Source organism: Myotis daubentonii, chromosome 2 (assembly GCF_963259705.1).
Source record: "Myotis daubentonii chromosome 2, mMyoDau2.1, whole genome shotgun sequence".
In the NCBI taxonomy this organism is placed as follows: Eukaryota; Metazoa; Chordata; class Mammalia; order Chiroptera; family Vespertilionidae; genus Myotis; species Myotis daubentonii.
This window is the reverse complement of record NC_081841.1, coordinates 25,854,322-25,869,827: the sequence shown is the minus strand read 5'-3', so window position 1 is coordinate 25,869,827 and position 15,506 is coordinate 25,854,322. Positions and strand designations below refer to the sequence as shown.

General features: G+C 44.2%; 1 protein-coding gene across 1 annotated transcript; it reads right to left on the bottom strand.

Annotated features, from left to right (window-relative positions):
• Positions 1 to 199: 199 nt before the first annotated feature.
• On the bottom strand, positions 200 to 7,670 carry APOLD1 (apolipoprotein L domain containing 1). The gene is made up of 2 exons (XM_059682247.1): positions 7,525 to 7,670; positions 200 to 5,780 (listed from the first exon to the last, which is right to left on the bottom strand). The coding sequence occupies exon 2, from the start codon at positions 5,775 to 5,777 to the stop codon at positions 5,019 to 5,021; it is 759 nt and encodes a 252-aa protein (XP_059538230.1). The 5' UTR covers positions 5,778 to 5,780; positions 7,525 to 7,670; the 3' UTR covers positions 200 to 5,018.
• Between the last annotated feature and the right edge of the window lie 7,836 nt (positions 7,671 to 15,506).

Here is a 15,506-nt window from a genome sequence, read left to right as displayed (position 1 = left end):
ATGGACACAGACAAGAAGGGGGTGAGGGCATGAGTGGGGGGTAGGGGGGGTAATGGAGCGATAAGGACACATATGTAATACCTTAATCAATAAAGAAAAAAATACAAATCCTTAAATAAAATAAGATAAAAATATATTTTTAAAAAATAAATAAATGATCACAGATTCTTTCAAATTGTGGATTAATTATTAACCAGTTAATAATGTGGATTGGCCCTTACCCGGTTAATAGTGCAGATTGGCCATTACTGGTTAATAATGCAAATTTTGTAATCCAAAAAAACACACAATAATTTCAAGAGAAACATCAAAAATGCTTTATTCAAAGTAATGTCCATCGCTAGCTACACATTTCCCCCATCTTTCAGGTAATTTGTGGATACCGTCCCAATAGAACTTTTCTTGTTTTGAGGCAAACCATTCAGAGACACAATTTTCCACTTCTTTGTACGTTTTAAAGTGCTGCTCAGAAAGTGCGTGTGCCATCACTCAGAACAAGTGGTAATCTGAAGGAGCAAGGTCTGGTGAGTTCAACATCCGCTAAGAAGAAAGGAGTCCAATAAACACCCCAGGCTCTCAAATGATACTCTTAGAAGACACCACCCTAGGAAAGAGTGTGATATACAGGTAGGACAACTGTAAAACCAGCCCACTACTTCAGATCCCCCATCCCTCCTGGGATCCAGGGGTGGAGCACATGACCTAGAATAAGCCAACTGGTGCATGTCTCCCATCCTCTATTACAATGATTGATTCAACAGTGTGCACAGTGTCCTAGTAAGGCTAATCAAGGCCAGCAACACATAATTCTGGGACTTGTGTTTGAACTATCGGTTAAGCGTGCTTCTCCTCTCTCTCATGCTAGATTTGGTGTGCTGATGAGCCGGAAGCTGCCAAGGCCTACCATATGGAACCTAAAGAATGTAGCAAAAATTGTGAAGAGACAGAAAAGAAACAGTAAAATCTAAGATCTGACATCACTCTTTGTCTTATTCCAGACCACAGCAGAATTCCCCAGGTTTGCCTGGAGCAAAAAGTTAACATCCCCACCTATGTCAACGCAACAAGGAGAGATTTATTGCAATTAACTAAATGGACACTTGTTAAGACAGGAACACATTGCTACAGCACAAACAGGATCCCAGCATGTGGCTGGCTTTGCAAATAGTCAGGGTCTTTTTTTTTTTTTTGGTTGCACACCCACTAACAGTACAGCATCTGGACCCAGGCATGTTTCCAAGGTGGGGAGACTCAGGCTGGCTGGCACTCAGATAGGGAGACCACCTCCACACAGGAGCTCTTGTCTGACTCTAGCAACCACTGCAGGCTCTCTGATTGGATTGCTGGGCCCCCTATCCTATGTCCATCTTCCTAACAGAATATAGGTATATTGGGATCCACCAGTTTTTAGCTAAAAATGATTACATTTCCCTTGCGCGGTCAAGATCACTGATTTGCAAGGTGAAATTCTCTGGAGATTTGTGGGGAAATTTTGCCTCCTGGGAAAAACTGCTGGAAGTCTGATTTCTAGGTAATAAGAATATTCCTGTACATGAGCTAACTGCTTTTTAAAAATTGATTTACATGGTTTGATACTGAATATTCTAAATGAAAATGATTAAATATCTGCCCTTTTCAGTTATTAATTCGTACACAGGCAAACATGAGATTAGGTGATTAATTTCAGAGATCAAAACATTTGAGGAGTAGACAGTTTATTTCAATTGGGGAAAGAACTGATTTTGCTACAGTGGGGGGAAAAAACCATAAAATTCAAAAATTGCTTCATTTAACTGAACCCCTCTATCTCTGTAGTGTCTTCATCTCTATGTCTCAATTCCCTCTTTCTTTTCACACCAAGGCATTGAATGAGAACTATATCAAGTTGACTGATGGTTTGACATATCTGATTTAAAGTGGCTTCTACACCACTCTCTCTCTCTCTCTTTTTTTCTCCCAGTACACACTTTTGACTTTGATATTTGCCATATTGGAAATGACAGATGCCTTAGGGCAAACGCATCAAAGCAATTAGGATCAGCATGTTTGCGAAGGATTGTTTTTCAATAGAGCAGAATGTAGTTTTGTTGAATCCCCTTTATTGTGAAAGAGAACCATTCAAATGATTGTAAACCACAGAAAATACCAGAAGCACTTAAGCCTTTAGTACAAACACATTTATTTTTCAAACTCGGGACATTTTTCTGGAGTATGCTTGTGATCTAAATACTCCTTTGCCTCCTTCTTATTGCAACATACCATTTCAATCTGCTTGTTTGAAGCATGTAGGCCATAAGGAAAAGCCTTATTCACATTCCCACAAAAGAAATGAATATTTGTCTCTAGGATCCATTGAACTGAACTTGACTAAATCCTGATAGAGGCTCCAGTCTTTATAACAGGCATGTAGAGGATGGATAGTCTTTCATTATCAATAAATTCCTACTAAAATAGCTAAGCATTTCATTAAATTATTCAAATACATTTGAATAATTATTATTCAAAGAATGGTTCCAAAGTAGACACTCTTCCTTAGATGTGAAGTGGGCCTAGGACTTTGATATAGTCAAAATACCCTAATGATAGGAAATGTTTGCTGCTGCTGCTGCCAAAAGTGCCCCATATATTTCTAGGGAACAGCTCAGGCCCTGGAAGAATATAATTCAAACTTAAGCATTAATAGAAGATGGAGTTAGGGAGTGCTTGTACCTTTATGACATGGCACAAAATGACAACAGGAAGTACATTCTGGTGACCTAAAATGTTAGCATCTGTGCAGGGCAGTCTAGGAAATGACACCAGTTTAAAAAGAAACCAGTACCAACTTGAAAACACGCCAGGATACACACAGATTGAAATTTATACGAAAAATTAAAATTTAGGACCTCCAACCACCTGGCCCCAGCACTAACATTGTACTTCCTCAGACACACGGCCGTCACTGGGAAGCCTGGGGGAAAACAGAACCAAGTTAAAGCCTGCTAACTCATTCATCACACAGCCAAGATTTTGTGTACGTAGCCTCAAAGACTTTTCAACCTATTTGTCAACATTACAGTTGTAGGAATGGAAAGTGAAATTATATTTTCTTTCTTAGAGACAGCTTACAGACTTTTCACAGCCCCCAATGTGAAAATAGGACACATCGCCCCCATCACACAAGCTATTTTGTTTATAACCCATAAGACAATGTTACGGGACATCAGGCTTCCGAGGTCTAGGTGATTCCTTCACATGCCTTTAAGTGTTTTGCTTTCCCCTGAAAAGTAGTTCAGAGCCCAGGGCTAAACAGATTCTCCTTTCAGGTCAAGTGCTATCTGCTGGCAAAGTACCTTCGGGTTAAATATGCCTGCATCATTTCCACATCCTGCAAGTCAAGCCTCCATTTATAAGCTTAAACTCAACCCTGGGTCTGTCTATTCAGAACTTCCCACATTTACTCCAACTGGGAAGAGAGACTTATTCAAGGAGAACTTGCGACCGGCCTCAGAAAGTCAAACTCAACCTCATCTCATGAAAAGAACCTCAGTAGTCTCCCATTCAATCACTTGCTATTCCTATTATTTCCTAAATGTCACGATTAAATAAAATTAAATGCAAATAATAAAAAGTAAATAAATAAAAAAAAACGTAAAATAAATAAAAAATAATACATGGTCTAGCAGTTTTCAGAGAAGGTAATGAAGATCAATTTCCAATAAATTCACATTCCTTTCTGTACCAGTTTCTACAATGAGTGGGCAACACTGCCCTCAAAAGGGCTTCTTATGTTACAGCCCTTAGCTAACATGGCGGCACGGTGCCCCAAGATGCACTGATCAATGCACACACATTCTTTTACTTCTGGGCCACAGTCAGTCCTTGACCTTCAGTCTGAAGACCATGGAGCTCCTAGAGAGGCCCTGAGATTGAGTGAAAGCTCATTGAGGGGATCAGAAACGAACATCTGTTGAGGTGGTTTTCAAACCTCAGAAGGCATCAGAATCACCCCGAGGGCTTGTTTAAATGCACCTCCAGAGTTTCCGACTCCATAAGTCAGGGGTTGAGTCCAAGAATTTGCCTTTCTAACAAGTTCCCTGGTGATGCCGATACTGCCAGTCCAGGGGCTACTCTTAATGAGCCAGGCATTGTGCTGGGCACTGTATCGCACAGACGACTCACAACGGAGTAAGGGTTTGGCATCTCTCTTTGACCAGGAAGCCACGTCTCAGAGAGAGAAGTGGCCAAGGTCACACAGTAGTGACAGGGTACGTAAGAAACCCAGGACTATCTAACTCAAAGCCATTGCTCTCTCTGTACACTAGGAAGTCAGCACATGAAGCTGTAAGTCACTTCATCTTCCTTGGCCTCAGCCTGTCCTGCAAGGGACAGCACTTAGAGATGGGTTGGTCCCCCCTCTCAGTGCCTGAATATGAAGCCACCCAGGAAGGTCCACTCCATCCCCAGGCTGGAGCTGTGAGTGGATAAGCTGAGAGGGGAAGGAGGGGGGATGTTACGTCAGAGGGAGGGGCCCCTCTTGGATCCTGAACCCTCCTACACTGTTCAGAGGGGGTCACTTGGCTCTGGATTCTGGAGGTCTTTGTACTCAGAGACTCTGGAAGAGAGGCTTTAAGCTTGTGTCTCCCCACTAAGGCCTTCTGCGGGCCTCCAAGCCAAGGAGAGCTTAGAGAGGACCCAAAGGATGGCCATATCTGCACCCCCTCCAGCCTCAGCTCAAACCACCTGGGCAGGGGCAGGGACCACCCAACAACTTAAAACCCGAGTGCCCAGTAATGTGAAGACTGGACGGTTCTGATCAAGGAAAAACAGTTTTCAGGTCACCCGTTCCACGAGGATCAGAAAATAACACAGTCCTCAGCAGAATGTCACGGTGACGGGAAAAGAAGGGCTGCGAGGCCGCTTCCCCTCCAGCACAGTTCCTTCTCCTCCTTTGCACTCAGCTCCTCACGCAGCTGGGTGCTTCCCGAGGGAGCCACAAATCCAGAGCATCCCACAGGGGTGCCTTCTGGCCTCGGTCCTTAGGAGAAAGGATGTTCTCTGAAAAACAGCGCCGAGGGCTGGTCGGCAGCGATCCTGAGGTCGTGGCCACGTCTGAACCGGGTGCGGAGCTGGACTCTGGACTCCAGCTGCTCACTGAGTTCGTCCAGAGCCCCCGTGCAGGACTCCAGGCTCTCCGCCAGCTTCTGCACCTTGGCCTTCAGCACCGCCTGGCTCACCCTGGTGGCCCCCTCGGCCTGCCTGGGGAGGAGGAAGCCGCGCGAGCCGAAGAAGACGATGAAGTAGACGGAGTTGTACAGGGCCATGGAGGCGTTCCTCCCGCTCTGCAGCAGCTGGCGGTCCCCGCGGCCCTGCCAGCGGCAGAAGAAGTCCAGGCAGCCCAGCAGCTCGCGCATCTGGTCCTGGCAGGCGGCCGCGATCTCCTGCACCCTGCGCACCTCCCGCGAGTGGCAGAAGATCAGGGAGAGGTCGGACGTGATGGTGACGGCCCCTCCGGCGGTGGCCACCCCCAGCCCCACGGCCGACGCCAGGAGCGAGGCCCCCAGCGTGACCGGGCTGAGCGAGAGCCCCACGAGCGCGGTGACGGCGCCCGCGGCGGTCAGCGAGCTGCCGGCCACGCGGGCCCCGTGGGAGCGTCTGCGCAGGCGCTGGAGGCGCCGGGCCGCCTCGCGCAGGCGCAGCAGCTGGCCGTGCAGCCGGCCGCGGCGGTCGAGCAGCAGCCCCTGGAAGCGCCGCAGCGCCTCGGCGCCCTGCAGCTCCCCGGCCGCCGGCCGCTCCATGCCCTGCGGGGACACAGACACGCATTATTCCAGAGTCCCCCTGAGCGACAGCGGCCCGCCATCGCGGCCTCCACGCGCTAGGGGGCAGTTGGCAAAAGTTAAACCTAGCAGCTACTGCCACGCAAGGGCCAAGGGGTCACTTTGCCGCGAGGCGTGTGTCCAGTGACCTGGGGCAGGTCGCCCAAGTTCTCAGGACCTTGAGTCCGCATTTGCAAGTAGGGCTAATGCTGTCCTCGGCTTTTCCTCCCAGGGGACGCTAAGGATGCACTTCACTAAGTATTTGTTACTAGGATGTCAATGCCTGTGGAGAAAAGGAGCCTTTTAACATCTCAATGCTCAGGCCTCTGCTCTGTTGGGAAGATAATACTTCACAAGCGGGAGGTTGTACCTGCTTACAAAGTCCTTTTGTTTGTTACATGAAGACTTGGATCCTAAGAGTTGTGATACAGTCTCTCTCTCTCTCTCTCCTCTCAAGAAACAAGTCACCAAAAACTCGAAAATCGTATTATCTATCAAGTGAAAGAAACTAATCTTTCTAAGTTAGATGGTTGCCTGGAGCAACAGTTCTGCTTGTTATTCTTCCAGGCTCTTATCTTAGAATTAAGCCTAAGATGTGGTGTTGTTTTCTTTTATATGTATTTTTATTGATCTCAGAGAGGAAGGGAGAGGGAGAGAGAGATAGAGACATCAATGATGAGAGAGAATCATTGATCAGCTGCCTCCTGCACACCCCACCCTGGGGATCGAGCCCGCAACCTGGGGCATGTGCCCTTTACCGGTATCGAACCTGAGACCCTTCAGTCCGCAGGCTGACGCTCTATCCACTGAGCCAAAGAGCTAGGGCCTAAGATGTGGGTTTTGCTGCTTATTCTAGGTAGAGCTCATCAGGTCTCACTCTTTGGGGGGTGCTTAGTTAAAACTAAATTAAATTAATACCACTATGTCTCTATTATAAAAGCTTCCTTTTAAAAAAATGAATAGCGGTTGGCCCGGCTGGTGTGGCTCAGTGGTTGAGCGTCAACCTATGAACCAGTAGGTCACGGTTAGATTCCGCCTGTTGAGGGCTCAATCCCGTGTGGGGAGTGCAGGAGGCAGTCGATCAATGATTCTCTCTCATCATTGGTGTTTCTCTCTCTCTCATTCTCCCTTCCTTTCTGAAATCAATAAAATTATTTTTTTTTAAATGAATAACAGTTGAATAAAATAGTCACCCAACCCAAATTTTTTGTTTAACAACTCACGGAGGGCAAACCTTGCACCAAATTGAATTGAAGCCAATTACAGATGACTAACAAAAAAGACAGAACTGTATACTATGGGGTAAAAGTACATCCTTGCTAGTTGCCAAAAACTCCCCCCTTCATATCCGCTGTACTCATCATTACCAGGAACTTCTTTAAAGTGGCAAATAAGTCACAGAAATGGAGCGTTCCGATCCTGTGAGATAATCAGGGCAGAGATCGTTTTTCTCATCCGAAAGATGAGGAAATCGAAACACAGACAGATTCTAGATGCAGCCGGTCCTTCACAGAGCCCAGTCTAGAATCTTGGTCTCCTGACTCTTCCTAGGTCTTAATTTTACTTGTATGCCTCCATAATTCCACCCACCAGTGATACATTTCCAAGACAACTCTTAGCAAAGTGGGAAGAAGTCACTCAAAATATATAATGGACCAGGGATATAAGCCCAGTATTACAAGTCCTATGGCAATTTTTCAGGTAGTGTCCCTCTAGGCTCCCCACTTACCGTTCACCTCTGGCTACCTCCGGGAAGAGAAATCGGAGGCTGTTTCTGGATGAGCATGCTTTATAGTTCCCGAGAGCCAATGGCTGCCCTGGGAAAGCCTTGCCTCACCCCGAGCATTGCCTTTTCCTGTCCTGGCCCCCGCTGCCTTCACCCAGAAGGATATGACATGGTGGAAAATGACCTGCCAGCCTCACAGCACATCCCGTATTTAGGAAGTGGACATTGTGTGTTCACTTTTCCCCCAAACGCAGGAAAAGCACAGCAGGCTCTTCCCCAACTTGAAACGAGTGTGTCATTCTCCCAGGAGGGTAATAGGCTGCCTTTCCTCTCCTGAGAATAGCTAATGACGTTATCTGGGAGGACATCAAACGCACCCCAGGCTGACCAATTATAGTGTTTCTTGAGAGGCCGTAATTCCAAAATCATTTTTTTTTAAAAAGGGGGGAGGGCGGGAACTGTTATGTTTGAGGTAGCCACTTATAGTCCACTCCTGTATTTTAAAAAGCTATGTGAATCTGAGAGTGGTTGAAAAATGTGATCCAATAAGCATGAGGCCCTAAAAAAAAAAAAAGCAACCACAAGGCCACACCCGAAGGAAGTGCTGCGTGCCGTTTTGGGCATCTCCAGCTGCGGGGAAGATATTGGAGGTCTCAGAAAGGTCACGCTGCAGGCCAAATGCGTCAGAAAAAATCTGTGGGGTCAGGCTGCACAAGGAGCTAATTATATACTCAAAACAGCAGCAGGGATTCAGCTTCCTGGGTTTGCATTTGAAGTAGCAATTGTAGTCCATGCAATAGTTAAATGAATGGATTCTATCTCCAGGTCAGTGAAGCATGACTGGAAGGGCAGTTGGCTGAATAATTCAGGAGGAAACGGGGAGTACGGCATCTGTGGGTGCTTTCTGCTGGTTGGAGCTCAGCCTGGCAGCCTCTGACCACAGGACCCCTAATGTGTTATCCTTCTGACACTCGCACCTTAAAATAAGGAAGGCCAAATTGGTTTCTCCCTTAAATGATTATCGTCTCAACTCTCTAGTTCATCTTAACAGCCATATCTTTCTGGAACACAGTGAACTGCGCCACCTTTATAACTATACTTTGTCGTTATCAACACAACGCCATTTGTTACTACTCACAACCATGGTCCTTTTGAACTTGACTTTTTTGAATCATTGGTCCATATGCAAATATTCTGGTTAGAGTTCCTCAAAGGGTAAATATCACCTTAGTCAAGATGCCTTCAGTATCTGCCTGAGCTTTTGAATTAAGAGGTGGAGCCCTAACTGGTTTGGCTCAGTGGATAGAGCATCAGCCTGCGGACTCAAGGGTCCCAGGTTCAATTCCAGTCAAGGGCATGTACCTTGGCTGCGGGCACATCCCCAGTAGGAGGTGTGCAGGAGGCAGCTGATCTATGTTCCTCTCTAACTCTCTATCCCTCTCCCTTCCGCTCTGTGAAAAATCAATAAAATATATTTAAATAAATAAATAAATAAATTCTAAGACAAGATATGAAAATGTGTGGTTTATATCTTTTAATTACAACATAATACATTTTTGCAATGTCAATATTTTGCTACTCACCAGATAATCACAGGATCTATAAAATATTAATCCATAGTGCACTACAATGGTAATCTGACACAAGTTTAGAGTATGATGATGACCTTTTCCTTTTCATCTTTATCAGTATAATCTCAGTGACTATACATAGGATTCCTTTTGGAGACAACATCAAAAGTATAAAATCAAGACAATTTGTGAGGTTTCATTCACAATGGCCATAGATCTTCCAGACCTTTCCCTTGTAATAGATCCTAATACATACAGGCACTCAAATAAAAATGAAGATAATAGCTCATATCCACCTGAGGATTTCGCCCATGTTTTTTGTAAATTCCATGAGGTTGTAACTGCTCTAGCATATCATTAAGCTCCTCAGAATTGCTTGTTGAATAAAACTAAAGAAAGGTATTATGTTCTCTTAAAGAAATGGCACTATTTTCATAATAATTTGATGAGAATTTGGCATTAAATTATCTCTTGGAATATACAGCCTGGTGGGTAAGTTAGAGCTCTTATTCTGCAGGGGACTTCCAGGATATCCACATTGCATGACATCTGAACTATTATTGTCATAAATTCATGGAATTATGCAGTTCAGTGAACATTGAACTCCAGCTATCTTCTTTTCTTTTCTTGGCCTCTGGCCTTTGATAATGTACACACACATCCTTAACCACTAGTGTTTAAATACTGCTCTGTGTTCTTTTGTCCACTTAATGTTCCTGCAGATACACACTTCTCTGTGTTGACATAGTCCTCACCTCTTGTCATTTTTAATAGCTATGTAATAATCCCATTGTTTGTTTAGTCACTTCCCTATTAGACACTTGGATTGCTTCCAATTTTTTTTCACTATTATAATCAGAGGTGCCAGAAACATCTGTGTAAATTTCCCCTCTTTGGATATTTCTTTGGGGAATATTCACATATGGAAAAAATACCAGGTGAAAGAGAGTGAACTTTTTATTTTATTTTAGAGAGAGAGAAAGAAATTGATGTGAGAGAGAAACATGGATCGGTTGCCTCCCGAACAGGCCCCAACCTGGGATCAAACCCAAAACCTGGGTATGTGCCCTTAACTGGGAATCAAACTGCTACCTTTTGGGGTATACTCCAACCAACTGAGCCACACCGACCAGGGTAAGAATGAACATTTTTGTGGCTTTTGTTCCACATTGCTATAATCACTGCTTCATCATAAGATTTTATTTTTTTAAATGTATTTTTTATTAATTTCAGAGAGGAAGGGAGAGGGAGAGAGAGAAACATCAATGATGAGAGAGAATCATCGATTGGCTGTCTCCTGCATGCCCCACACTGTGGATCGAGACTGCAACCTGGGCATGTGCCCTGACTGGGAATCGAACCGTGACCTCCTGGTTCATAGGTCAATGCCAGCTGGGCAAGATTTTTCTTTTTAAAGGGAGACTTTATTATCATTTCCCTTTTCTGGAAGAAAAAAAAAGATATACTCTTACTTGCTTATTCTTTTGTGTGTTTTTTGTTGTTGTTTTTTTTACTTGCTTATTCTTTTGGACAAAGATGACACTGGAAGCTATTCAATTGCCCCAGTCTCCCTAATGTGATCAACTGAGGTCAGTTTAGGTTTATTCTATTTCCTCCTCCACAGGTGTGCACACCTGCACAGAATACATGGGATCATGTGGGTGAAACATACAGCACATCATTAATATAGAAGTGTTTGCCCTATGGCTCTACAGCATATCTTCTTTACCATATGCTTTTGCCTCTGGTGCCAGAAAGACTGCAGCTGAGTCCACACCCCTCAAGTAGCCATAAAGATTCTTTTATCTACCAGGACACAGGACAACTATTACCTTGGTCTCTCTCTTTCCCAGGCTTAGTCATTATCTCTCAAGTTCTCAGACATATATAACAATCACTGCAACCTGGATTATGACATCTGCTTGTCTTGTGCATACAGAGTCATAATAAATCTGAAGCTCTCCCTCGACTTTTAGACAACTTGAATAGTTTCATTTTTAGTGTGTCTCTAGTAAGCAAGAGAATGTTGAATATTGGTTCTCTTTTATTTTTAACTTTGTTTATAGCCTATTTTTAATAAAAGAATTCAGTCATTTCACATTAAACATTATAGTGAAGCAAGATCAGGCCGAAACCGGCTCTCTGACATCCCCTGAAGGGATCCCAGATTGTGTGAGGGCACAGGCCAGGCCGAGGAACCAACCTGGGATCAAACCCAAAACACACACACATACTCTAATATATAGATGGCCGTCCCATGTGGTCACAAGATGGCTGTGCCCATGTCATCACAAGATGGCCACCCCCATGTCATCACAAGATGGCCACCACAAGATGGCTGGCAGGGGAGGGAAGTTGTGGGCAACTGGCCTGGCAGGAAAGGGCAGTTGGGGGCGATTGAGCCAGAGGGAAGCAGTTAGGCGTTGATCAGGCTGGCAGGAGAGTGGTTATGGGGTGATCAGGCTGGCAGGCAGAAGCGGTTAGGGGCAATCAGGCAGGCAGGCAGGCGAGTGGTTGGGAATCAGCAGTTCCCAGATTGTGAGAGGGATGTCCAACTGCTGGTTTAGGCCCGATTGCCCACAACTGTCCACGGGGATCGGACTTAAACCAGCAGTCAGACATCTCCCGTGGGGTCCCAGATTGGAGAGGGTGCAGGCTGGGCTGAGGGACACCCCCCCCCTCCAGTGCATGAATTTTGTGCACCGGGCCTCTAGTTGTTGTATATATTCCTATGCAACTTTTTCCCCCACTTAAAAATATAACACAAATAGTGTCATTCCCTATCCTCATAGGTCATTTTTCCCTTTCTCTCTGGCCTGCTCTGTGCCCCACAGGCTGACTCCTATGGACTGCCTCACTCAGGCTCCCCTGCCAGAGGCTTCTGATGGGGTTTAGCCAATGGGAGGCACCAGCAATAGAACTGATCTAAGAGGAAAGAAGTCCCCTTCTCTCCCACCCTTCAGCTGTCCTTTGTGGTAGCTGTGTCCCTGTTTGGCTGTTGTTCCCTGGGTGGCCCTGCCTCTATGGTTCCAAATTTCCCTGGGTTCCTAGTATATGTGTCCTCTCCCTTGTGCCTTAAGCCCTAGGAATGGTAATAATTTTCATCTATTGCTGATCTGTAGGTACTTTGCCATCTTTTCTTTGCTGGCTTCACTCTAATCAACTTCTTGTAAGTAAACTTTTCCTTAAAAATCTCTTCACTTGAAACACCTGGAATGAGTTCTTCTTCCTGCCAGGCCCTTGCATGCACAGATATTTTTTCCAAGGTGATACTCATAACTGTCACTCAACATATTGCCAGGTCATGATTTATTTATCCATTCCATTATTGGTGGGCATTTACCATATTTTCAAGGGAGTTGTTTATTACAGTGGTAATAGTGAACATCCTTGTGTGTGAATACTTTTGGTGAGTATTTCCGTAGGAGAATGTCCTAAAATTGGAATTGCTGGAACAAAAAGTGTACATATTTTAAATTTGATTAGTATTTTCTCTCCCTCCTGGGCAGCACATCAACTATTTCCTCTTCCTGGAATATATTTACAGCTAATGAGCAACAAACAAGCTATAGCTATGATAAGTGAAAAAGTAAGGCTATTGTAAAACACTCACGTTAGACCATCAATCCAAAAGAAATTGTGAATATTTTTAACCTAAAAATAACCTCTTTATAAGGAGCTTCTGAATCCTACAGCTATTCAGACAACATAGTCCTTCAATCAGCTTTAATTCAAGAAAGGAGAACAATTTCTGATTGTTTGAACTAATCTGGCTAGAAAAAGTTCCAATAGTCCCTAAGTGTATTAGATTAAGCACATGATTAAGAATAAAATCCAAAGAACATTCTGATAGCCTGTTTCAGAGCACATTCACATAATATACAACGTCTATTTGGGGTCCAGATACCAAGGTGTTTGCTACCACATTCTAGGTTTAAGTTTACAAGGTTTATTTATTTTTATTTTTTTTTAAATATATTTTATTGATTTTTTACAGAGAGGAGGGGAGAGCGATAGAGAGTCAGAAACATCGATGAGAGAGAAACATCGATCAGCTGCCTCTTGCACGCCCCCCACTGGGGATGTGCCCGCAACCAAGGTACATGCCCTTGACCGGAATCGAACCCGGGACCCTTGAGTCCGCAGGCCGACGCTCTATCCGCTGAGCCAAACCGGTCAGGGCAAGTTTACAAGGTTTAATATCGCAAAAACAGAGAGAGGTTCAAGGCAGCAAGATAGAGATGTTCATTGAGCACTGTGTGTAATAAATGAATCGTCTACATTTCCATCAGTAAGGAAATGGTGAGTTAAACTTAAAATGCACTTCCTTGGTTATGAGTGAAGTTGAACACTTTTCATATGTTTATAATGTGGTTTTGAGGTGGGGGGTGTTGCCCCTTTTTGCTCATGTCCTTCTATGTGGATTTTCTGCTTATATCTTGTGTGTGGGTATGTGTATGTGTGTGAATATTTTCTTTCCCTCCTGGGCAGAGAGTCAACCATTTGCCTATATTTCTATTGTGTTGCCTTTTTTCTTATCCACATATAGAAGGTTTACTATGATATGGATGCTAACTCTTTATATATATATAAAATATTTCCTTCCATACAATTTGCTTTATTTTGTACTCATGCTGTTTTGTAGTCCTAATATCATGTAACCAAATTATCAATCAATATGGCTTTTTATCTTTCTGTGTCTTCTAATAATAACTCTTCAATTCTTAATACCACTTCTATGAATATTTATGAATGGTAAGAAGTAGAAATTTAATATCTGCCTCCCAATGGAAGGCCAATGATCCCAACATCTTTCCTAGAAGTTGAATCTTCTTGGCTTTCATGGATTCTGGTCATGCCTATCACTAGTCCCTGTGGGCAGGGTAACTGGATATGCTGATTGGCTTAAGTCAATCAAGGCAGCAACTGGAGCTGAAGATGGGTTCAGTCCTTCTCAACACACTTTAATAAGGCTGAATGAATCAGAGTGATGTCCAAAACAAATTTTGGGAAACTATTCCAAGTAGAAAAAGCAATAATGCTGAAAGAAGAAAACAAGCAAACAGATGTCCACTGCATAACCTTATGACTTACTAAGTCCCATATTTTTATTAATTTAATTGTCCATTTCTACATCAGCATCACATTGTTTACATCACCGAAGTCTGTGATATGCTTTATAGCAGCTCATCACACCAGATAGCAAGGAAGCTATCAAAGACAACTACCAATGTGTCAAAGGGACCCAGGAAATAATGTTGGCCAAAATGGAACAATTTGAGCTTCACAAAGGACAATAATTGTAATGAATTGAAACCCATCAAACATATTTAAAAACTAGAGGTCCAGTGCACGAATTCATGCATGGGTGGGGTCCCTCTGGGTGGCCTGCAGGGATCAGGCCAAAACCTGCAGTCCAATGCTGCCTGCAGCTCCTATCTGCCACTCCCACTCATCCCAGCCCCACTGTGCCTGCCATGGGCTTGCGCCCAATCAGTGCCACAGCAGCGCTCATCAGCCATGAGTCCTGCATCTGGTGCCCTCCCAAGGGGAGTGGCCTGCAGGATCGGGCTGACTAGCTCTCCAATATCCCCTAAGGAGTCCCAGATTGTGAGAGGGCACAGGTCAGGCAGAGGGACCCCACCGGTGCATGATGGGGTGGGGGAGGGACCATAGGAGGGCTCCAGGGCATGTCTGGCCCATCTTGCTCAGTCCTGATCAGCCACCAGACCCCAGCAGCAAACTAACTTACCAGTTGGAGCATCTGCCCCCTGGTGGTCAGTGCATGTCATAGCAGAGGTTGAGCAGCCTTAGCATATCATTGGCATATTATGCTTTGATTGGTTGTTCGGTTGTTCTGCCATTTGGTCTATTTGCATATTACCCTTTTATTATATAGGATATGCATTCATAATGGTTTAAAAGGATCTAGAAAACAAAAACGCCCAACTAACTGGTCACCTTTGGAGGATGCAAGGAAATTAATTTAATATCCTGAAAACTGGTAAATGAAAGGACAGAGCAAGCATTTATCCTGCCTTTCCTATATGAACTATACCCCTGGGTGCAATAGAGAGCTATACAAGTCAGGAGATGCTTGTGCAACTCTGTGATTATTCTAAAACCACTGAATTATACCCTTTAAGTAGGTGAATGGTATGGGAGTTATATATCAATAAAGTGGTTAAAAAATCAAGAGGGTGGTTACTTTTGGGAAGAAAGGGGCTGAGATGCAGGTGGGACATACAAGGGTTTCTGGGGTGGCTGACAAGGTTCTATTTCTTGGCCTGGGTGGGCATTACAAACATGTTTTCGTTATGACAATTTGTTTTGTGCAGTTTTCTAACCTGTGTTTTATTTTTTCAGTAAAAGGTTAAGTAAAAGGAAGTCATTAATGTTGAAGGCGTGGGTGAG

Coding starts and splice junctions, on each gene's coding strand:
- APOLD1 (XM_059682247.1), bottom strand. CDS start 5,777: ATGGAGCGGCCGGCGGCCGGGGAGCTGCAGGGCGCCGAGGCGCTGCGG.